Genomic DNA, 24,517 nt, shown 5'->3' on the forward strand with positions numbered 1-24,517 from the left:
GGTGTAACGGAGTTGAAGGCCGTCATAAAGTAAATAATCTAATATATGAAATTCTCGTGTCACAGTTTTCGTTGCCATACTCCTCCGAAACGGCTTGACCGATTTTGATGAAATTTTTTGTGCTTATCCGGTATCTATGAGAATCGGCCAACATCTATTTTTGATCCCCCTAAATGTTAGGGGTAGTCCACCCCTAAATTTTATTTTTTATTTTTTAGACAAAATTTTTAATTTCTATTTTTTTATGATACAACATACAAAAATACATACAATCCTCAATTTTCACCCTTCTACGATCAACCCTTATTTTTTAATAGCCATTTTAGTAATTTGATAATTTTTCCTCCCCGGTCGAAAACTGATTAATCGTCATTTCATTAGTTATCCCCGCCAGTTGTCTACAGGTGTCACTTCTGTTGAATAAATAATAGTAAATTATTACAACTCGAGACTGACGGCGACCATGGTTTTTGCGACGGGATAGCGATGGACGTTGCCATGGTGACATACTTATTTAGTCACTTCAATAAAATAATACGGGCGAAATACTTTATATGGCAAAGAAACGTTTGCCGGGACAGCTAGTATTATATAAAAAAAATTAAAAAAACTTTTTAGAAAATAACCCACAAACGATAAGGAGCAAACAGTAAAAGGTGCCGACCTCAGACCCGCTCAGCTGATGGGCCCGTGGTCAAGGCGAGGTTTAAGGCCGCGTTTGAAAGTCACAGTACCTCAGCCCAAACCAGTCTATGTACTGTAAGAATTTGAATGTGGACCTACGTTAAACCCAGATTTTTTTTTCTTCCAACGGGTAATAATGGAATGTAATTCTGCAAAAAACGCTCTCGATTAGATCATTGGATTCAAGTTAACCACCCATTTTACTATTTGGTCATGGAATTCTAGAAAACTATATACTTACTAGAAACTTTTGCATTTCTCAATAAACATGAAAAAGGCAGTTCCTTCTTGGAACTCGGTTAAAATCACAATTTCCTAACCGTTTTCTCTTTATAGCTTGAACTTTCGCACCTGAAATGTGAGCGCAGCAAAAATCGTAAAGGTCACTAAACCGCTGATATTTTATCTGGTAATTGACGGTTTACCTAATAAGGCTACGTCTAGAACTCTAGACTTCATAATAAACCTATAAATATCAGTAATCAAGCAATTAGGTTACCTAGGCTATACAATTAATTAGAAATTGCATACGTCCTGACAGACATAAATTGTTATACTTAGATTGATAGTTTTCGCTCATCTTAAAGTACGACTAATTAAATTGAGGAATTCAGGTCAGGAGTATATAGTTGGTTCTGAGCCATTGTATATTTCACTATTCACTATAATCCTTAGAGCTATATTCACAATTATTTTGCTACTAGACGTTCCGCGCGGCTTCGCCCGCGTAGGTATTTCACAGACAAATTAGTCCACAAAAATCATGATCCTTCATGTGGTCTACTTCTTATCTATGCCAAATAACATATTTCTTAGCTCTTATTAGTCTAAGCGTGATAAAATATAGCCTATAGCCTTCCTCGCTAAATGGGCCATCTAACACTGAAGGAATTTTTAAAATCGGACCAGTAGTTCCTGAGATTAGCGCGTTCAAACAAACAAACAAACTCTTTCGCTTTATAATATTAGTATAGATACAGTATCTGGCGAAAAGTGAACGTTTGCCGGATTATTTCGTAATAAAATATAATTTAAAGCACTGTAGGTAGTTTCGATTATTATTAGCCACATATAAATTGTAGGTGTGATTTACTGACCACTAACCGCAAAAGCTAACTAATAAAAGCCTATGCGTAATGAAATTATTATATCTTACACTGTATCGCCAATGCAATATCCATAAGTAATTGCCTAGTCAATGTGTTATAGTTATGAAACTTGAAATAAAACGACATAATGATGAACGAGAATTTGACCTATACAATTTTGTCCCTGTATCGCCCAAAGGTTGACTGGTAGATAATGCCATAAGGCATTAAGTCCACCTTTGTACCTATATGTGCATAAAGTTTTTATAATAAATAAATAAAAATCAAATGAAATTTCGGAGGAACTATACATTTTTACACAAGAAGTCTATGTGACTCGTTTTTTTATTTATTTATTAACCCATTTGCTGATACAATAGTTAGGTAGTTATGACATTCTTGTGCTTATTATCACTGCACTTTTGTATGCTTTAGGTATCAGCGTGTCCTGATGACACATAGGTCTCCCCTAGATGCTTCCACTTCTCCCTATCCTGGGTTAGTCTTTGCCAGAGGTGGCCTGCAACTCTTCTGAAGTCATCAGACCATCTTTTCCTTGGTCTGCCTCGTTTTCTTTTTGTGTCGTTTCGAGGTACCCAAAATGTCGTTAATTCTGTCCATTTTTCCGTATTGTCTCTGAATATATGCCCTGCCCAACTCCATTTTAGTTTTTTGCTCTTTTTTATAGCATCCTCTAGTTTAGTTATTTCTCTTATGTGACTCGTAGTTTGCTCTAAATCTGTACCATATCAAACTATTTCTGGACCCTATTTGACGTAAACAGACCATTAAAAGTCTGCGTAGCTCGCCTAGTTTCAATGGATCCAGCCCCAACACCGAAACTGGTGTGGAGATGAATCACTTTTTGCAGATTTGTGCCTACATTGCCTCTCTAGTGCAACCGCTTACTAAGCCAAAGTTATAGAGGAGAGGTGAGAGGCGGGGTCCGCCAAAGGGCGGACCGCGGTCCGCATCCGGACCGCCGACCCATTGTGTGCGGACCCAGCATTTTCGAAGATGAACTTCGTCAAAAATAAATTTCGGTCTCAACTTAGGTAGGCACTGATTGATGAACATCTCTAGGATTTAATGTCAACAGCTTACACCAATATTTTACTCCAAATTTCAGAGAGATAATAAGATACAAAAAGAGACACTTTTCTCATTGATAAAGTAAATAAATACTTTTGTAAATTCCGTAATTACCTTAGTTTAATTTTTTTTGATGTGCGGACCGCGGAGGCGTTTCATTTCTTAATATGGACCCCGAGCGAAACTAATTGGTGACCCCTGTTATAGTACAGACGATGTTTTATACTGCGAATAGTATTTTCCTTTTGTAGATTCAGCTAACGATATCTGCCATTACCGAGTTAGCATTTGCCGGGCCAAGAAATGTGTTCGCGGTGGGAATGATCTACAGATTGTTACTAACTATTTATTGAGTTTAGGTCAAAAAAATTGACTGGTACTGTGTAATGTTCGAGAAATTTACTACTAAGCATCAGATAAATTGGTTCCTAGGCAAATAACATATGTCTGGTTAAAACGTATTAAGTTGATAAGTAGTTAACTAAATTTTAATTTAATTTTAAGTTATTTATTGCATGTAATCACAGCAGTGTATTGTAGCAAGTAGCAAAAAAAAGCAGTGTATTGTAGTGCATTAGTAGCATGTAGCAAGTTAAAATTTAGTTAAGTACTAAACAAGGAAATTAGAAATTTGGCTATTTTCTATTATGTTGGCAGGCGGGGCTTGTCACTTGACACATTTCGGGCAGGCACTTCAAATTAAGTTAAAATTTAGTTACTACTTATCCACTTAATACGTGTAAACCAGCTATTAAGTCTTGATATTATGTCAGCTAAGCTTGACGATCAAATTATGTAGGTCCGCCAACTGTCTATAAAACTTCTCTAATACGGCCTTTACATTCGCGCTTCATCCCTCGCCTCGTGGCTCGCCTCGTCCCTCGTGCGAGGCTCGTGTTGATCGATGGTTAATAAGTTGCCTGTTTACACTCGCGTGCTGAGTTCAGTCGTCTTTGAGCTAGCAACAATGGAGGTCGAAGTTTTAGCAGCAACAAGTTAAGTTCCTGGGTCATGGTTGTGTATTAAATATGTGTATCATATAATAAAAATCTTAAATATATGTATAGTATAAAAGTATTAAATAAATTTCCGTTGTCTGGTACCCGTAACACAAGTCCTTCAGGTACTTAGCACGGGGCCAGACTGACGTGGTGTGAAGCGTCCATAGATATTATTATTATTATAATACGATGCATTTTTGTTTTTGCGTATTTAAAACTAAACACAACCTGCGCGGTTTGTCTTGTGCCCCAAAAACCGCTCCGGACGCGAGCGCCGCGAGGGACGAGACGAGGGACGCGACTCGTACGCGAATGTAAATGGGCTATAATAGTAATAACGGCATTAGTCGATCTCAGAAACTTCGATAGCGCGATTCAGTTTTATACTCTTTGCTGTAGCACATCAAGTAGTTCTGTACTTTGTTTGGTGTACTATAGTACATTGGGTGAATCTGGTACTCACTGAGTCGATGCTTGGTCTGGGCCTCCTTGCAGCAGTCTGGGTGTAGCAGGTGGTACCAGCTGACTCCGTGCAGCGCTGCGCGGTCCCAGCCCAGGTGCCACTCGCTACTGAACAGAAATCACAGTGTTAATAACTGTAGATATAGAACTAGGGATATAAGAGGAATAGAATTAATAGTTGTAGATGTAGGACTAGGATGTTGGTGGCATAGAATAGAAGGGAATAAAGTTTTGCAATAGCGCGAAAATCGTACATTTATCCGCCACATACACTTCCCTGTCTTTTCCCGTTTCTCAAAGTATTTTCATACCAAATTACATCTAAATCGGCCCAGCAGTTGCGAAGCGAGATGACAGACAAACTTTTTGCGAAGCGTGAAGAGTCTCTTATGTTCGGGCCACACTAACGTTTAACGTCAATGCCCAACAACGCGACAATTATTGCGATAATTTTAACGCGTTAAAGTGGGTGGCTACACTTGAACGGTCAACGTTTAATGCCCAACGGCGTTGTTAACGGCGTTGATTTTACTTAACCGACTTCATAAAAAGGAGGTTATCAATTCGACGCGTATGTATGTAACATTCCGAACTGCGTAATTTTCGTATATCAGCGTCTGAACAAATGTGCCAAAATATTTCAAAAGTGTAGGTATTTATGTATGTAAGTAGGTATGTATGTATGTATGTTTTTATGTTTGTGTTCGCATATCTCTGGAACTACCATTGCGATTTCAGTAAATCTTTTTTTGTTGTACTTACTAGATAAATACTAGATATAACTTAGGGGATAGTGCAAGTTGCATCAAAATTGGTTCAGTAGTTTTGTAGGTAGGGCGATTTAATTCTAAATTACGTACAATTTTGAAGTCACTTTTATCTTTAATTCATTTCTTCAAAAGGTAATAATTCTATTATTCGTCGTCAAGCATCACTTTGCATTCCACGATTCTTGTTACTTTTGAGTTTCAGATCCCACAAACATGGTTCGGTTTGTAAAATCTCAAAAAAAAGCAATTACTTTCTCATTAGGAATAACTAGAGTGGAGTGAAGACTCCATTACCAAAGTACGTATTTAAATTTAAAAAACGTGCGATTTAAATGCAAACAAGTCTAAACCAACACGTGTGATCCCGTACGTAGTGTGGCCGCTTCATCGCATTAATTCTCGCGTTAATCTTTTTGATGTACCGCCACTAGAGCTATCGTCAAACGCCAAACGGCATTGTAAACGCCGTTGAAAATTATCGCGTTAAATTGTGGCTACACCTACGGCTAACGTCCAACAACGCGATAATTAACGGCGTTTGACGTTAGTGTGGCCCGAACATCACAGACACATTTTCACATCTATTTAAATATAAAAATGAGTCGCTGAATGTGTTGCTAAGCGCAAAACTCTAGAACGGTTGGACCGATTTCGCTAATTCTTTTTTTAAAATATTCCTTGAAGTACGAGGATGGTTCTTACGGAGAGAAAAATTCTAAAAAAAAATATATCCTGAAAAAGTCTAAAAACAACACTTTTCTATACTCCCATACAAAAGATTTGTGATAATACTTAAAAGTCAAATATATAAAAATGGGTTTTCAATTATGTTAGTAACGCTAAAACTCGAAAACGGCTGAACGGGTTGGGCTAATTTTAGTCTTAAAATATTCGTAGAAGTCCAGGGAAGGTTTTAAAGTGACACGAAGTTAACCGGGACAGCTAGTTAATAATATTAACTAGCTGTCCCGGAGCCCGAGACCTTTCCAACGAATGCAAAACCGTGGAAATCGGTTCGTGCGTTCTGGAGTTATAGCGTCAGGTAGGAAAAACTGACTTATTTTTATATGTTAGATAAGGATATACCCTGCTCTATAAATTCTCAAAGCTATGTAACGTTCCTAATTGCAACAGAAAGAAGACATTATCACCCCAAAGATCAGTCTCATCACATATTGAGTCATAACATAAAACATATTGTGTTTATCTTTTATATCATAAGATAAATGATGATGGTCAATAAGAATTTACTTATAATTGGCGGTCGAACAGGTGGCGAGGCCATTTTAAAATTAATAATCACTTGTCGACGGCTATTGATACCACAACTTAACACTAAAATGCTAATCGCTTCTGGGACCACGAGGGAGATCGCACGGGGTATTTTTGTTCAATTTTTATAATGATTTAAGATTTAGTACAATAATATGATTTATTTAAAATAATAGCGATATTGCTTTTAAGTTTATATGAAGAGACACCATGAGAGACACTATTTAGGGTGGGTTGCACCAGAGGCGTACTGCGTAGTTATAGTTAAGGTTAAGGTCATAGTCAAATATGGCGTCCATTATGGACTTTTACTAGGAATTTGACAGTTCATTTGACATTTTGTTATGGTTAAAGTTAAAGTTATAGTTAAAGTAAGTTGGTGCAACCTACCCTTAATAACTCAAATACAAACACTAAAAATTTCTTTATTACACACTCATACTAATATATGATTATGATATTATTGTAAACTTTGACCATTGCATGTCATGTCAACATAAAATTATTATTTTGGGATATTATTGACTTTCTTAGTAAATTATAGTCGACAAAGCTAAGCGTTTTAGTGTTAACGAATTTATCATTACGAAACTCTGTGACTTCATTATAAGTTGATTAAAAATAATGATATATGTAATGAAAATGAACTTGACGGCTCAAAACAAATATTAGTTGAGGTTAAGACATCGATCAATCATAACCTTCAGAACTCCGAAACTCTTAATAAGATTTTAATTACAAGTTCAATACGCGGGTGTAATGGGCCGTTAGATTTTAATCGCAAGGTAATCTTGGAGTATGTTGCGATATTTTAGGGTTAAATTTTGACCTGCAAGGATGATTTTATAACTACAAGAGTTGGGGGTGCCGAAACTGACTTATCACTTAAGGCGAGGATAAACCCCAATTTGTTATTCCGTGACTCCCGGTTTACCTAATTCCAATATAATAACAAAAATGTAAAAAATATGAGATATAAAGCACAATATTTGAAATACCTTAAACCATAAACATTTTAATAAAACGTAATACTTTGGCTGTAATTAATTTACAAACTCACCTGCGACAAAAATCCATTTCATCGAGATATAAGTATTAACTAGGAAAATTATACATTTTATCTGAATAAATTGTTAGTAAATCTATACTAAAATCTTCTGAATCGAACAATTTTGTTTCTTAATAAGAAACAAAATTGTTTTTTTTTATTTCCAAAGACATTAAAAAAAACATGAAAAATAGAGAAGATCCGCTCCTAGTAACTACAGTTTTATGCTAAGCTAAAATGAATCTTATTACGATGCGTTTACGCTTGGTCTTTGGTTGTGTGCAAGGTTATCGTTTTGGATTGAGATTGATCCCCGCTTTAAGGGTTTTCACATTGAACGACATGGACGATGCGATGCGATGCATTTTTAAATCAGCTATTCAAAATTGGAACAGGCCGACACCGCAAACGGTAAGTCAGGCATTTCTTTGTATGTATATATGTTTAACCACTACCAAAAACAGAGGAGGTTCTTTGTTCGACTGTTAAAATTCGTTACAATTTTTCTATGTCACGAGAGACCTCTGTGGACTGTGACTCAGTTTCTAGCGCTTCGACGCTAAATCCGGAGGTCGCGTCTTCGAATCTCAAAAAGTTTTCATCGAGGGGATAATAAGCTTCTCATTTGTATGGAAAAATATGTTTAATTAGAATTTTTACGTGGCCATGCTTCGGCACGAATGGGCCGGATCGACCGGAGAAATACCACGTTCTCACAGAAAACCGGCGTGAAACAGCGCACGCGCTGTGTTTCGCCGAGTGAGTGAGTTTACCGGAGGCCAAATCCCCTACCCTATTCCCTTCCCTACCCTCCCCTATTCCCATCCCTTCCCATCCCTACCCTCCCCTATTACCCTATTCCCTCTCAAAGGCCGGCAACGCACCTGCAGCTCTTCTGATGCTGCGAGTGTCCATAAAAAAAACATAGCTTCAGTTTTAAGTTGAAACAAGTTTAAAGTTTCTGATCACAACTCAATAAAATGTAAATAATAATGTTGACAACTTTAGATATTTTATAATTGAACGATTAGCTTTTTGTTTCTTGCATAAGAATGCGTATAATTCTCCATTGTATTTATATTAGAAACATCCATTATTCATTGTATATTTAATAAGAGTTGGACAAACTACTAAATCAATATATCAAACAAGGAAATCTTATAGTTTGCCACCTATTAAAAAGTATTTTTTAAAATAATTTAATTAGAACGGCCATAATACTTTTAATATTATAAGCATCGCACTTAGGTAACTATGAATGTGTTTAATTATATCCCTATGTATATTGCAAAATCTAAAATGTATCAATTAATGGTCTTTTTTCTTTAATTTCAAACATGACTGCCTCTAAAAAGCAAGGTAATTCATCAGAAAAATCCCTTAAATTTTTATGACAAAGTCAGAAGTCAATAGATACAAAATCGTGCAGATAAGTCAACATTATGCACGGAAGCTTGTATGTCTGTCATTGTATCCTAAGCTCGCCACTGCAGGTGACTAATGGGGGACAACGATGTTCTACTACTAGATTAAATAACAAATAATAGGACGTCTATAAATTTAAAAAAAAAACAAAAATGAATTTTGATGCACAGGAAAAAAATGAAAGTGCGTGCCTTTAAGTCTTCGAGCTCAAATTACTGAATCGATTTAGAAGAAATGTATGAAGATACATATTTTGAGTTTAGTGAATGGACATGAATAGTTTTTATCTCGGCAAAAAGGATGGTTCGAAACGATAGATTGAAGTACTAAGTCTAATTTGACTCATACAAATTTTAATATGATAGAAGTTTTGTGCCTTAATTTGCCATTTAAACTTTAATAACTAGGTTTATAGACTACTGACTAAGTTACATATTTTTTTATAATAATTATTGTTAAATCCATCAAAGGAATGTGGACTACCACTACCACGGAAAATGCCGTTTCTAATCTGCACACGTCTATTTCTGAGAGTTACTCTAACACACATACAGTATACACTGTGTTCTGTGAATGGGCAATTCTAGATAGCTCACTTAGATAGCTGCCGACGAATGTTTCTATTAGCCGTGTCTAAGATTATGTCAATCTGTGGGTGTGGGTATTATTTTATTGTGGTTGAACTGCTGCAGTTAAATACATTTTTGGTTATTCCACACTATAGAAAGATTAATTATTTGTTTAAATTCTAGCTGATTTTGGCAAACGTAGCTGAAAATATATGGTATGTGAAATATGCTCGAACCCATTAGCCCTGGTTTATAAATAGAGCGTAGAGGCCGCGGCCTAGGGGCCGCAGCGTCCTAGGGAGCCGGCAGAAATAAAGTTGGGCCTATACTCATTAAAAACTTGAAAGGTGTCAAGGGACACCCGGATGGAACGAAGCTATAAAAACGCCATCTATTGACGCCCAGGAATACGACCAATGACAATTTTGTGGAATTGTAAAAAAATCTATTTAAACGTCCGGTACATGCCGCTGTTAATTCTCATAAAAGCCATCTAGTTGATGCACAGGAATACTAATTACCACTCAATATACTTATCAACGCTATCTGCCCCTACTTCGCAGGTACTAAAAAAGTGTCGAGGTCCAGTGTCGTTCCGTCTAGCCTCCTTTCGTAACGCCGAACGCGCGATAAGGAACTTCGTTCCAAAAATATAAATCCGGCGCCAGAGCCCACTGATATTAGACGTTGTTTGTGTTCGCCAATCTTTCCTAGATTAAATCAGGCTAGTCGATCATCTTCGAACACTAAATCGCCCGAATATGTACCTACACGCATACATTGATAATATATATGATTTTGGACAACACAAGAGAGTAAACTTGTAACTTAACAATGCAGTATCACGTCCCAAAAATTGTTTTTCTATCGGATGTTGTTAGCGTTGTTTAAACTCAAACTCATTTTTTTTATTCAGAATAATTTTTTGCAAATGTTCTCTGAAAGTCTACATGAGGCCTACCACCGGTTCAGTAGGGCTACTACGAAACGGTTTTGAGACTCAAACAATCGGACGAGAATGCCGCGTCCTGCTCTAACAACGTCATTTCACGTTTGTTAGAATAGGACGTAACATTCTCGTACGATTGTTTGAGTCTCAAAACCGTTTCGTGGTACGGGCCCAGGAACTAACCCGGCGAAAAGAACCGGCGTAAGGAACTCGCACGGGGCGAAAAAAAATATTAAAATTACTGGATCGTTTTTAACAAAAAAGTATACATGATCGTTTTCTTGCTACTAAAATTTTTTGCACGTACTCGTACTCACAAAACATGTAACAATACTACATAAGATTTGATATCATTTTCTGTTAACTTTAAAAGTTTTGACAAATACAGATCTTTGGGAATCCCTGTTCTAGTATATCTTTGAATAATTCTGACTTTATTTATGTACTGTCAATCCCGTGACAGATGGGAATCGGCTAACTGATCAGTGAGTCAGATGAGGAGCCAGATTTGAAATTTTACTATTCTACAGAATACAGAGAAATAAATAAGGACCTGATTCATCACTTCATGATAAGTGCTGGATAGGCTATCCACCACTTAACTTGACAGATAGAGTATGGAGAATCTGTCAAAAAAGTTGTGGATAGCTTATCCGGCACTTTATCAGAAAGTGTTGAAACAGGCCCTAAGTAAAGCTTATATCGGCAGTCAAAAGTTTCACTCGAATGATTGTTCACTCGAATGAATGCTTTGTCTCTCCATGTCTATCTGAATCGTTTTAACCGTGTGACTGGTGACCGTAAACATTACACATAGATATTCAAGAGTATTCATAATGTTTGTTAGGATATCGACAAGATGTTTGCACTGATGATTACTCAACAATAATTTAATGTAGTTTGACAGTTTTTTTTAATGAAATAAGGGGGCAAACGAGCAAACGGGTCACCTGATGGAAAGGCCACGTCAACAAGGGAAAAATTCGGAGCACTTCAAATTGTACAAAATTCGAGTCAAAAAATCTTGAAAAGAGTCAAAAGTTAGTTAAAATTTTCATCAGTGCACTCGTAATAATTTGAACATAATTCTTTTTTTTTATGTTATAAGGGGGCAAACGAGCAAACGGGTCACCTGATGGAAAGCAACTTTCGTCGCCCATGGACACTCGCAGCTTCAGAAGAGCTGCAGGTGCGTTGCCGGCCTTTTAAGAGGGAATAGGGTAATAGGGGAGGGTAGGGATGGGAAGGGAATAGGGAAGGGTAGGGAAGGGAATAGGGTAGGGGATTGGGCCTCCGGTAAACTCACTCACTCGGCGAAACACAGCGCAAGCGCTGTTTCACGCCGGTTTTCTGTGAGAACGTGGTATTTCTCCGGTCGAGCCGGCCCATTCGTGCCGAATGGCTCTCCCACGTATTTATGGAGTTTGTCTAAAAATCTTTATGAAATAAAGTCAAGAGGCAAAATACAAATGGACTTACTTTCGGATTTATAATATCAGTATGTATGGTTAAACACAATATGTACCTTACACATTTCCATACGTAAAAACACGTCATGTAAGACTGTATTGAGTAGAAACAGTAGCTGTAAAGTGTAACAGTGGTTTCACAATGACTTGTATGAATAACATTAAAATGTTGAGTGATGTGACAATGTATCTTTAGTCCTTTACGATCTTGAAAATATAGTAGTAAATATAGAATAAGTCCTGCGACTATGTATTTCAAAAATATTATCCCATAGGTACTCTATCTACGCTTTATAATAAACACTTTATCCCTTGTAATTTTCCGGACAAAAAAATGTAATATCCAAATTACATCGAAATCTGTTCAGGACATTGAAAATGAACCTCGTTAAAACCTTTATTTAATTTTACAACATTTGATGCAACATTCATTGTACTGGCAATAAAGCTAAACTGCCAAAAGCGGCAACGTTTTTCCTCAACAAAAACTTCTAATAGTATTTAAGGCCATCCCCTGAGCAAACGACCTTGACCATACATTTACCGCGTTGCCGAGATCGCGCCAAAATCCTATTTTTTTACTTATCTTAGTTCAAAATTGACCTAAAAAATCAAACGTCCAGACGTATGTAGTTAATGAAATTGTCGATCTATTGGCGTGTATTCAAATAACCGTAATTTGTAAATACTAGGAGTAGGGAGATACTGAATGACGTATGCTTGAATTTAAATAAATTGGTACTATTTTGAAGCTGCTATCATGAGTATAAAAAACAAAAATAGGAAATTAATAACAATGAAAGGAGCGTTCTGAATATACTGAAGATTATTGCTGTATTTTTATTATAATTTTGTACCTTTCGAATTATGAGTTAATAAGGCTCTAAAAACGGTAAATTACGGCATTTCGGCAGGGGGAGCGTCTTAATAGGATGTGTGTCCTTACCCATTCAAATACCTAATTTAATTAAAATCGTTAAGCGTGAAGTGGTAATAGATTTAACGTGGGAGAGCCATGCTTCGGCACGAATGGGCCGGCTCGACCAGAGAAATACCACGTTCTCACAGAAAACCGGCGTGAAACAGTGTTTCACCGAGTGAGTGAGTTTACCGTTACCCTTCCCTGCCCTCCCCTATTTCCTTCCCTTCCCTTACCTACCCTCCCCTATTACCCTATTCCCTCTTAAAAGGCCGGCAACGCAACTTCTCTTCTGATACTGCGAGTGTCCATGGGTGACGGAAGTTGCTATCCATCAGGTGACCCATTTGCTCGTTTGCCCCCTTATTTCATAACAAAATAAGACAGACGACGAGACAGAGACACTCTTGCATTAATAATAACATTAGTTAGACGTGTAAACCCTATCATAGTTAGGTTTAACCTTCACCACTAGGAAGTATCTTCTCTCTTTATGACGGCAAGGCTGCTTCGTAAATCGTATGCATTAATGTCTATGTAACATATTATACGCTCAAGGTTGTGCTACACAAAAGTGTAAAAACTCTTGTGTAACATAGTCTTATTGTAAGTAACGTATTGCTTTAATTAATTTTATTATGGTGCTAAATTAAGCTGTCAACACAACTACGTCGTTAGCAATTGTTGTTTTTTGTATGATGTTAAAATAAACTGTTCTAAGAGAGGTTTCCAGATTGAAAATAGAACGTAGGTTTTTTGATTAGCTATAATTAGGGAAAATATCCATAGCTTGAGCGTTTGCCAAGTTATTTGGCACCAAAAACATGGTACTGTCAACTTACTTGCTGTATGCAACATCTTGGCATAGCGACTGGCGTGCAGGGTGCTAGTAAGACTGGACGTATTGGCCTTAAAGTATGTACTAGGCATGGCCAATACTTACTTGACACTAGTAATATGGTGTTATCACGGTGTTACACACACTTTGCTAACTACTTGCCACCATTTTACCAACTTACTTGCTTTGCTTACTTGCTTACTGGCATGACGAGGGGTGCACACTGCTAGTACTAGCTCTAGTTGGCGCATTGCCAACCTACTTGGCACCAGTAACGTGGTGTTGCCCAGTTATTTGGCAGAAGTAACATGGTGTTGCCAACTTACTTGCTATCTATATGCAATATCTTCATATCCATGGCGTGGACGGTTGTGAACACGTTGGTGGCACCATGCACCACACACTCTCTGGTCTCTGGCATGGCGAGCGGGGTGCACGCTGCCAGGAAGACCGGCTCGTTGCGGCTACACAGCGGCAGGTAGGATACGTAGTGGCCACGGACTAGAACGACCTGGGGAAGAAAAAATAAATAGATAAAACCTTCTAAAGATCAGTCACTTGTCTTTTTTTTTTATCGGGCAAAAGGCCCACCACACATTCCCACCACTGCAACTCCTGTGTCGCCAGGATCAACAGTGGTAACCTACCACGAAAACCCTTTGATATGATCTCAGGGATGCCCGAGGGACAAGCTAAATCTGTCTTGGGACCCGCAACGAAATTAATCAGAAGAAATGTAGGAGGAGTAGGAGATATCCAATTTCCCTCCCCAAGCAAAGCGGGAGACAGCCAAATTGTAATGACATTGATGTCCGAACAAAGGGGGAAGCACCACGGGAAAAAAAATTTTTGTTATACTTAATACAATATACCTACTTCATAAAAAAAAGTCACTTGTCATTGCTAAATTAGTTTTTTATTACCCATTAAAAACTAAACTTTATTTAATAGACAAGAAGAGACGTATTACATTGATAGACTATGTTTCCGGTGTTGGGCTACCTAATCCATAATTGAATGGCTCTTTTTATAATATTAAACAAAAAAAAAATTAAGTTATATCCACACAATAATTAAATTCTTAAGTGGAGTAAAAAAATAATTGTTAAATTATTCTTATTTTTAAATAAGTTTCCAAAAAAACGAGGAGGTTATACAGGGTGTAACAAAAATAAGTGATAATACTTTAGGGTGTGTACGTGTTCCTTGTAGAGAGTTCACTGTGAAAGTAGCAGCGCTGAAAAACCAAAATTTTTTATCACTTTTGTATGGGGAAACTCGTGACGCTCGGGCCCTTGCCCATACAAAAGTGAAAAAATTTTTTCGTCTTTCATAGCTGCTACTTTCTCTCTACAAGGAACACACACACACCTTTAAGTATATCACTTATTTTTGTTACACACTGTATATTCGGCTGTGGATATTTTTATTTTTTTATAATTCCCCTAAACCTCATTTAAAGTTGGTGCTAACTTAATAATTGAGAGATGTATGTCAGAATATTTGGAATTTTTAGGACTCGTATGTACTTTAAAATGTTGAACATCGATTAAATTGAATTGAATTATTGTACTTAAAGAACAAAATAAGACATTTACATTCGTAAATCAGAAGGCGTTCCAAAGGTTATGCTAAACGACGTCTCGACGAAAGCGCGGTGGGCGGTTACTCAAACTTTTGAGCCACAATAGATAGTTCATAGTTCACGAGGTCTGCCATAGGAGTTTAATGTCAGTAAGCTTAGCGATAGCAGTTTAATACTAGTCTAGATGTAGCTCCCGACTTCGTACTCGTCACATTTTTTTTTCAATTTATTTATCATTATAAACACAGTTTTTTTTACAACATAAAACAAGTGCGCCATAAATCGGATCGGTTTATCTGGGCACTGATATAGCACAAAACATACGATTTACTTTTTTGGATACAAAATTATACTAAACGAAAAAAAAATTAAGGTTGGGTTGCACCAGAGGCGTGGTTAAAGTTAAAGTTATGGTTATAGTTAAATAAGGCGTCCTTTAGCTGTTACATTAACCTTAACTTTAACCGGAGAAATTCACAGATGTCTGTTGCGTTTATTTTTTTTATTAAAAAGATTCAGAATAACTTCATTCGTTTCTTTACCGCGTTATTAATCAACTGATTCTTCGCTGTTTTTGGTCGCAGCGTGATGTTAAATATAGCCTTAAACCTTTCTCAAGAAATGGACTATCCAACTAAAGCATGTATTTTTCAATCGCACCAGTAGTTTTTGATATTGGGGCATCAAAAAACCACTACTGTCATATTGTCCGCATATTCTTTGTGTTTCAATACATTTATCTATGTAGTTCTCGAGCTTAAACTAAACTTTATTTGTTAGATAAGAAGATATACTTTGAATTGATAGACTTGCATTGATAGACAGACAAACCGCACCGCTCTTCATATTCAAAGCATAATATTATTCTAACATACTATATTTTATATGCTATCTTCAATCCGGGTCCGAGGCCTTGGTACATTTATTGATCTCGCAGCTTGAGTAAAGCCTTATGCAATACAATCGATTGAGCTTTTTGCTAGGATGGCCTCGTTTATCATTTCTGACACGAAAAAATATTAATGTGACTCATAAAAAGATATAAATGTGTTTTGATTGTCCTTTTGTATGTTTTTGCTGGGTATAGCTTGTTACAGGAAAAGTCTCGTTTCGTCCAATAAAATTAGTTGCTTAAAACAATTTTGAGCTATACCCTGTAAATAATAATGATATTAATAACATAGCGATCAAGGTTTTATGTCTTTATTATTTTTATTATGGCGTTTTTTAATATATCAGAAACTAGATGACGCCCACAACTCCGTTGCGCCAAAACTCGTTTATCGCGGGGGACTGTACATTTTTCTGAGACAAAAAGTATCCCATGTCCTTTCCCGGGACTCAAAGTATCTCAAAAATGCCAAATTTTGGCCAAATCGGTTCAGCGGTTTGGGCTTGAAGAGGTAACAGACAGACAGACGGACAGACAGACAGACACACTTTCACATTTATAATATGAGTTTGGAAATACCTTGTAAATAAAGCAGACCCTGTACAGCTGCTGTCTTTGCTCTGCTGATATATGTTAATATGCGTGGGCGTACCCAGGTTCTGGGCCGGGGGGGGCAAATTACCCAGGTTCTGGTGTCAGGGAGGGGGCAAATCACCCAGGTTCTGGGTCAGGGGGGGGGGGCAAATCAGATTTTTCATAAGCTATGTGTTTATAAAGAATAAAAAAATATAATTTTTAGTTGTAAAAATATTGTATTGCAAACAAATGGCAAAAATTCGTTCTTAATTTTTAATTTTTATAGATAAAAGTACTAGATAATATACTTAGTAGGAACGTCAACATGATCCGGGGCTGGGGCCACTGCCCCCCCTGCCCCCCCCCCTCGGTACGCCCATGTTAATATGTTTAGGTTTTTTTTTTCAAATAAAGGTTAATGTTTTTAATGTTTGTAAACATGGAAAGACCACCTTTCATAAATACCCTGTCAAAATAGATAATGATCAATAATCGTATACCTAAACAAAAAGTCAATAAAGACGGGTCTTACAATAGGAAGTGTCAACGGCTAATCAGCGATTCCCACAGAGATTAGTTTAGACGATTGTGGAAATGTCAACTCCTACTTAACTGTGATTAGTTTAACGGCGGGTTAGGAATTTGTCTCAAGTTTCATATGATATTATCCACACCAAATTTTAATATGTATTCTGTGTCCACACTAATATTGTAAATAATAATAATATCTATGGACGCTTCACACCACGTCAGTCTAGCTCCGTGCTAAGTACCTAAAGGACTTGTGTTACAGGTACCAGACAACGGAAATATATTTAATACTTTTATACTATACATATATTTAAGATTTTTATTATATCATACACATATTTAATACACATCCAGACCCGGGAACATTGAAAACTTTTTGTTCCGTCGGCGGGATTCGAACCCGCGACCCCCGGCTTGAGCTACCGACGCGCTCACCACTGAGCCACAGAGGTCGTCAAACAAGATAGTTTGGTCTTCCTGTCATCTCTTGATGCTCCAACTGAATGTTATGATAAACACGCTCGTAATGCGTAATGACCCTTCTTAATTATTAAATCTATAGAGATAAAAATCAATTTTAAATTTTGTTAGTTTTGGTAAAACTCGAGAATGGCTGAACTGATTTGGTAATTTTTTTTATTGAGTAAGGTGGCAAACTAGCAAATGGGTCACCTGATGGGAAGCAACTACCGTCGTTCATGGACACTCGCAACATCAGAAGAGCTGCGGGCGTGTTGCCGGCCTTTTGTGAAAGAGTACGCTCTCTTCTTGAAGGTTTGCAGGTCGTATAGGTCCGGAAATACTGCTGGTGACAGTTCGTTCCAGACTTTTACAGTGCGCGGCAGAAAAATACGCGAAAAACGCACGGTTTTTTTTCTTTTAGTCTTGAATTAATGTTCGTAGGAATCCAGGAAAGGAGGAAAGGAGTATATTAGGAGGAAAGTTATCTAGATATCGTTAATTACGTGGCGAGAAAGTCGGAAAAACTACGTATTTTTCAAATTATTGCGAAAATAATATATTATTTTGATTCTGTGTATGAAGGATATAACCAAGGCTTCATCATTGTCAAATTATATTTCAGAATATTTATCTCCAAGAATCCCATCAGATCTCAATCTTCCTACCCGAAAGCTGATAATAGACTTGGAATCGTCGATTAAAATCAAAACGGCACATTCCAATCCATTACATCAGCGAACAAAAGACCAGTTGACCATTTAGTTCGATCCGTACCTAATATAGTACCAGTCTGTGGTACCAGTCTATAGTTATACCAGTCCGGTCAATGAGTAAGATGTCAATTGTATCGAATTTTGACAATTAACGTTGATAAGGAGACATGATAAATGGTTTCGGTGATTTCGGTCTTTTAGGCGATACGATGCGACTTACGATTTTGGAGTACTAAGCTGTTCTATCTCATTATTCTACACTCTGCAGGAAAGCTAGATAATAATTATATTTTTTAGAACTTACAAATTTTATGGTGTTCTTGTAAATATAAGAAATCATTAAATGACAAATATAATTATTTTAAAAAATATTCAAGACCGTTTACTGACACGGTAGTCAGGGTGTGACTAACTACATCATGAGTATTGAGTATATAGGCCATTTATTTTTCAACAAATTACTAAGAGTTTTTTAAAATTCGTAAGTCTAATTTATTATAATATTAGACATTTTTAACGAAGTGGTAGGTACACGAATTGTTTGCATAAATATTTTTTTGTCAAATAAATTAAAACGATCGTATCGGAAACAGTAAACATTTCTTGGTTCGATAGCGGTTACAATGTAATTGAAATGATGCTTGATCTTGTCCTAAATTCGAAACTAATTTAATGAACCCATGACAATTTCCTTTACAGAATTACTTTTTAGGTTTTGCGTAAGAAGCTAAAGGTACGGTTCTAATTTAGTTTTGAACGTGTATGTTTGTTTCTTTTTCATGCAAGAACTATTGAACTAATGTTATTAAAATTTTGCATGTTAGTACTTATACTTTAACTTTGGTACTAGATAAGCACTATACTAAACCGTTGGCCAATAATGGAGTGAAAAGCGCTTACAATAAAGTCATCAGAAACTCAAATAATATTAACGATTATAACTTCACTGAAAACTTCAAGAAGATAATACGAATATTACGTAAAAGCAAATAACCACACGTCTAAAACATTGCAGTTACCATTAGTAACGAAACCAACGACATTTCTGAACTTCATAACTTTAACTTAATGGAATATGGTTCGTGTTTATGCTGATTACATTATACTGTCACTGAAATATTTCTGGTACATCGACCTTATGATTATGAGAATAAGGTCCGAAATTGTTACTTTACATAAAATGTCACAGCCAAGTGAAATTTTAGAAATAGGGTGTTTCCTTGAGTGTTGATCACAGCGAGAGTTATTGTGATACGGTTTTGATTTAGTGTTTGCAATCGTCAAAGTGAATTAATTTATTGATTTAATCTACGCCCTATGGGATGCTGGCGCCATAACATATCATGCTATGTAACGCCTCAATGGTTTACAGACTTAGAGCAAGGCTTTCAACTACGGATCGTAGGTTCGATTCACTACCTCGAAAGACCATCTTTATAGACCACCATACCTTTATAGACCGTCTATATAAGACCATCTACAGGGTGTAACAATACTAAACTGTGATAATACTTCAGGGTCTGTACGTGTTCCTTGTAGAGTGTTCAGTGTGAAAGTAGCAGCGCCGAAACACCAAATCTTTTTTTTAAATATAACTATAATATATAATATTTATTCAAATGATTGCTGAACGTGGTTACCATTGGTTTGGGAACTAACCCGGCGAGAAGAACCGGCGTCAAGAATGATGATCCATGCGTGGCGTGGGTATGTAAAAAGTTCATCCTGTGATCTCTCGATAGTCATGTCAATTTATCTGCATTTGAAATGAAAGTCCTTTTGTAAACACTTGAGAAACTGTATAGAAAAAACTCCTACATATCTGACCTCATTTGAAATCAATCACTCGAATCGATCTCAATTGACATCAAAATTTGGGTGGAAGCTCTCCGCACGTCCATTATTAGATAATTCTGAATTACTACTAATTGCAATACTAAAAATTGAAAGTGTAATTAATCTCTGCACTCATCAATATTTTGGTAGCTATGAAGCAAATGTTTCATCAGATCGGTCACAGCACTCACGTCGGGTCGGTCACGACTCTTACGTCAGGACACACCTACCGAATCCGCTTTAGTTCTAACGGTATGTTTTACGATTCTTAAACATCACGCATGAGAAATCTTTGTGTGCAAATCTTAGACGGATAAAAAATGAAACAGAAAGATAAACAAAAAGGGAGGCTGTATTTATAAGCATAGCAATATTAAACTTTTTTTGATATGTAGAGTATCACAAATAACAGCTTGTCGTATAATGTAAGGCGTAGTTTAGTTACTTGTGTGCGTGACACTATACTAAACTACGCCTAAAATTATATTATCTTATTTATTAAATTATTAATATCTATATTAATCCTAAACCTGTACCTACAGTTTGTGGTACACTTTACGGAAAAACTATCACGTCTATTAATTTGTGCTTTGTCATAGTAATTTTTATTTATATGTAGATGTGTCATCATCAGCAAGTCAAGGTATGACGACGCGAGCCCTTACAAAGCTCGGCTTTTAACTAGTAACACTTTACGTAGTTAACGTGAAGTGAAGTTTTACTGGTCCAGTTTTCGTTAGCTGAATATGACCTTACTGCTTATTTTGTTATTATAAGATAAAAATACTAGCTGTCCCGGCAAACGTTGCTTTGCCATAATAATATCAAGTATTTCGAGCATATTATTATTTTATTAAAGTGGCTAAATAAGTATGTTATCATGGCAACGTGCCGTCCCGTCCCGTCGTACAAACTATATATTAAGTCTATGGTACAAACAATGGTCGCCGTCAGTCTCGAGTTGTAATAATTCACTATAATGAACAAATGCACTTATCAATATAAAAAGTTCCCAGTAGCCGATTCTCAGACCTACTGAATATGCATATAAAATTTGGTTAAAATCAGTAAAGCCGTTTCGGAGGAGTTCGCGGCCTAACATTGTGACACGAGAATTTTATACATATAAGATAATACGTCTTAAAGTTAATATTAAACAAGATGATGCCCGTATGACACTCCGTTGCACTAAAATTAGTTTACCGCTCAGGAACCGTACATTTCTCCAGGATAAAAACTATCCTATGTCCTTTCCCGGGTCTCAAAGTATCTCTATACCAAATTTCAGCAAAATCGGTTCTGTGGTTTGGGCGTGAAGAGGTAACAGATGGACACACTTTTACATTTTTAATTTTTTAGTATTAGAATGGAAGATAATCATTGTTTTGATATTACAAGCTCAAAATAAGTAACACCTGCATTAAAAATCAACTTGTACAAATAACTATTGTTGAAGATGGCAAAAACTACTATTAATAGAAAAAAAATGGACACCTATAATATGTAAAATGCATACAATGTTTGTAAACATTTACAATACAGGAAAGTCAGTCACTACAACTGTTAGGACACATTTATGCCACAGATTTGTTTTACAGCTGCCTGTCGCAGTTTCACTCTATTTCAATAATACATACTGCATTCAATGCTGTACAGAGTGTATAATGTGCTATATTTATGTTATGTTCTACAAAACCTTCGGATATTCCATAAAATACTGTCCATAATATTATATTGTAATGCATTTTCTATTTTATTATAGATATTCTGAAAACAAGTGAGTAACTACCTATACGTGGGAGAGCCATGCTTCGGCACGAATGGGCCGGCTCGACCGGATAAATACCACGTTCTCACAGAAAACCGGCGTGAAACAGCGCTTGCGCTGTGTTTCGCCGAGTGAGTGAGTTTACCGGAGGCCCCGGTCCCCTAACCCCTACCCTATTCCCTTCCCTACCCTCAACTATTCCCTTCCCTTCCCTACCCTCCCCTAGTACCCTAGTCCCTCGCCGTGCCGGCAACGCACTTGCAGCTCTTCTGATGCTGCGAGTGTCCATGGGTGGCGGAAGTTGCTTTCCATCAGGTGACCCGTTTGCTCGTTTGCCCCCTTATTTCATAAAAAAAAAAACACACTTTAATAAGTAATTACTTATTAAGTACTTTTGTTCTTAAAAAGAGATTTTTTTTAAAACCAGACTAATTAATATTAGAAATGTGAAGTAGATGTATAATTATTGTCTGTCTGTAATCTCCTCATACTGAGGGAACGCGGGTGCAGAAGAATTTAAATGAAGAAACTATTGCCATCACGCTTCACCCTGCGCCGGCGCGTATATCATGATAGAGACAGATACAGTAAATCAAGGTAACGTAACCCTCTGATTCCTCCTTTAAAATAGAGCCTATCTATTTTTTTAATATATTCAGGAAAAGTGAGTCTATGCCTCTACGTTTTGATTTTATCTTAAAGATCTTTAAAATTTGTTTTATGTAGGTACCCCCGTACCGTACCCGTGTAGGCGGGGTACGGGGCATTCATTTTTTGCGATTGAAGGGTCATATTTATTTATTTATTGGTAAATTTTGAAAAAATCGAACGTAGAGGCATAGCTATAACATATCATATTATTGTATAAAAAATCATTTGTCTAGACTCTAGACGCATTTGTCCAGGAAGAAAACAGGGGAATACGTTTGTATGGAAAAACAGTGTTAGCTTTTCCTCTTAACCCTTAATTCGACCCTAAATAGCGGGCTATACGTTTACTTTAAAAAATTCTAGCTCGAAAATTATTCCATATTTTAATGAGGTTTCTGTATTGTACTATTAAAAAACTCTTCTAGTTTTTATAAAAAAATACTATTTTATATGTTTCAAGAAAAATAATATATAAAATCGAAAAGGGTAAACCAAAGTCGATGGTTTACAGGATACGTTTTTAAATAATGTTATTTAAGATATTTAAAATGGTCTAAGTTACACTTTAGCAATAGTTGTTAATTGTCAACTATCTGAATCATGCGACTGAATAATAATTTGGACAAATCTGCTTTCATATCATACCTATAGTTATGCCTAAGCTATACGTTTAGCCGATTATACATTGCCGCTTTCTCTGAAATCACACTACGAAATTCTATGTATAGCGAGTTTCACTTCGTCGAATTAAAGGTGAAGTCGGTACTATCATCCTGGACCTTTTGTGAACTGCTGCAGCTGGAGCTGTTGGACCTATTGGACTTAAACTTTGTCCATGGTCTTCATTATACTTAATATTTCGACATTTGGTCTCAGATTTGATAATATCTATGAGAAAATTATATAATCGGCCTCTTTAGTCTTAGCTTACTTTTTTACTGGTCTATGAAAAATATTTTGGTTATTCTAGGAATTTTACATTTCTACCCACTCTCACTCAATGAGGAAAAGAAAGCTTTGTAAGAGATGTAGCTTACTAAAAAAAAATTTTTCTGATATTCCTAATTTTGTAAAAATTGGTAAATTGCTAGTTTGAGGCATTTATTTTTAGTTTTAAATGATTTTTTTTACAAAAAATACATGAAAGGCCTTTTAAAGGCCCAAAAGTATAGCTGGACACGATAACTGAGCTTTTTTTACAAGTAAAATTTAATTAATTGATCTTTACTTCTAGATGAAAACCCTCACCACTAAAACACTTTTAGTAGATACTTATATGGCTAATAAATCGGTTTTTGATATAATATTATCTTTTCCAATGTTTATCCTGTGGTGCTCTAGGTATATGACTTCATTATAGGTCATGAAACATTTTGTTAGAGCTTTTAAAGTTTCTGTCATTACTGCGCTTTTGTCAACCAGCCATTAGTAAGTTATATAGCTGTATTTTATTGAAATTTCAATTTTTTTACAGATCAGGACCTTAAAAGCGTCTTCTAAATGCTTTCTGAAATCAGCCAGTTGATAAATACTTTTACTCGAAGCTTCAGAAGCTTTTAAAATCCATAGAGAAAACCTCCAATTTGTAGAAAATTACGTTTGAAATTGAGTCTATAATGTAGCTACTACTCTATGTGGACATTTAACACCCTAAAAAAGGACATTTATAATTATTTTTTGCAGAAACTTATAACTACCCCTATGTTTCATCCCCAATAAATGTCACTGCTTGAGCAAATTGATAAACAAGCCAAAGAAACAGCTATTATTTGTCCTAACTTAGCCTTAAAACCAATTAATTCTTTTAAATTTATTTTTAATTCTAAAAAAAAATTAATGTAATGTGCTCTGAATCAGAGTTGCATAGCGGGCTATACGTATATATTGGAAGGGTGTTTTGTAGGAACCCGGCAATGT

At 36.3% G+C, this 24,517-nt stretch overlaps 1 protein-coding gene across 2 annotated transcripts in view; it reads right to left on the reverse strand.

Annotated features, from left to right (window-relative positions):
• Positions 1-24,517, reverse strand: part of LOC121735804 — a 152,241-nt gene that overhangs the window by 27,024 nt on the left and 100,700 nt on the right. The window contains exons 7-8 of one of the 2 annotated variants that reach the window (XM_042126765.1): positions 13,913-14,097; positions 4,329-4,432 (exon numbers count right to left, since the gene is read on the reverse strand). In XM_042126765.1, coding sequence (XP_041982699.1) covers positions 4,329-4,432; positions 13,913-14,097 — 289 coding nt within the window. Of the gene's footprint in view, positions 1-4,328; positions 4,436-13,912; positions 14,098-24,517 lie in introns of both variants that reach the window. The other variant, XM_042126764.1, reaches the window with a different exon arrangement.

This window comes from Aricia agestis, chromosome 18 (assembly GCF_905147365.1).
Source record: "Aricia agestis chromosome 18, ilAriAges1.1, whole genome shotgun sequence".
NCBI classification, from domain to species: Eukaryota; Metazoa; Arthropoda; class Insecta; order Lepidoptera; family Lycaenidae; genus Aricia; species Aricia agestis.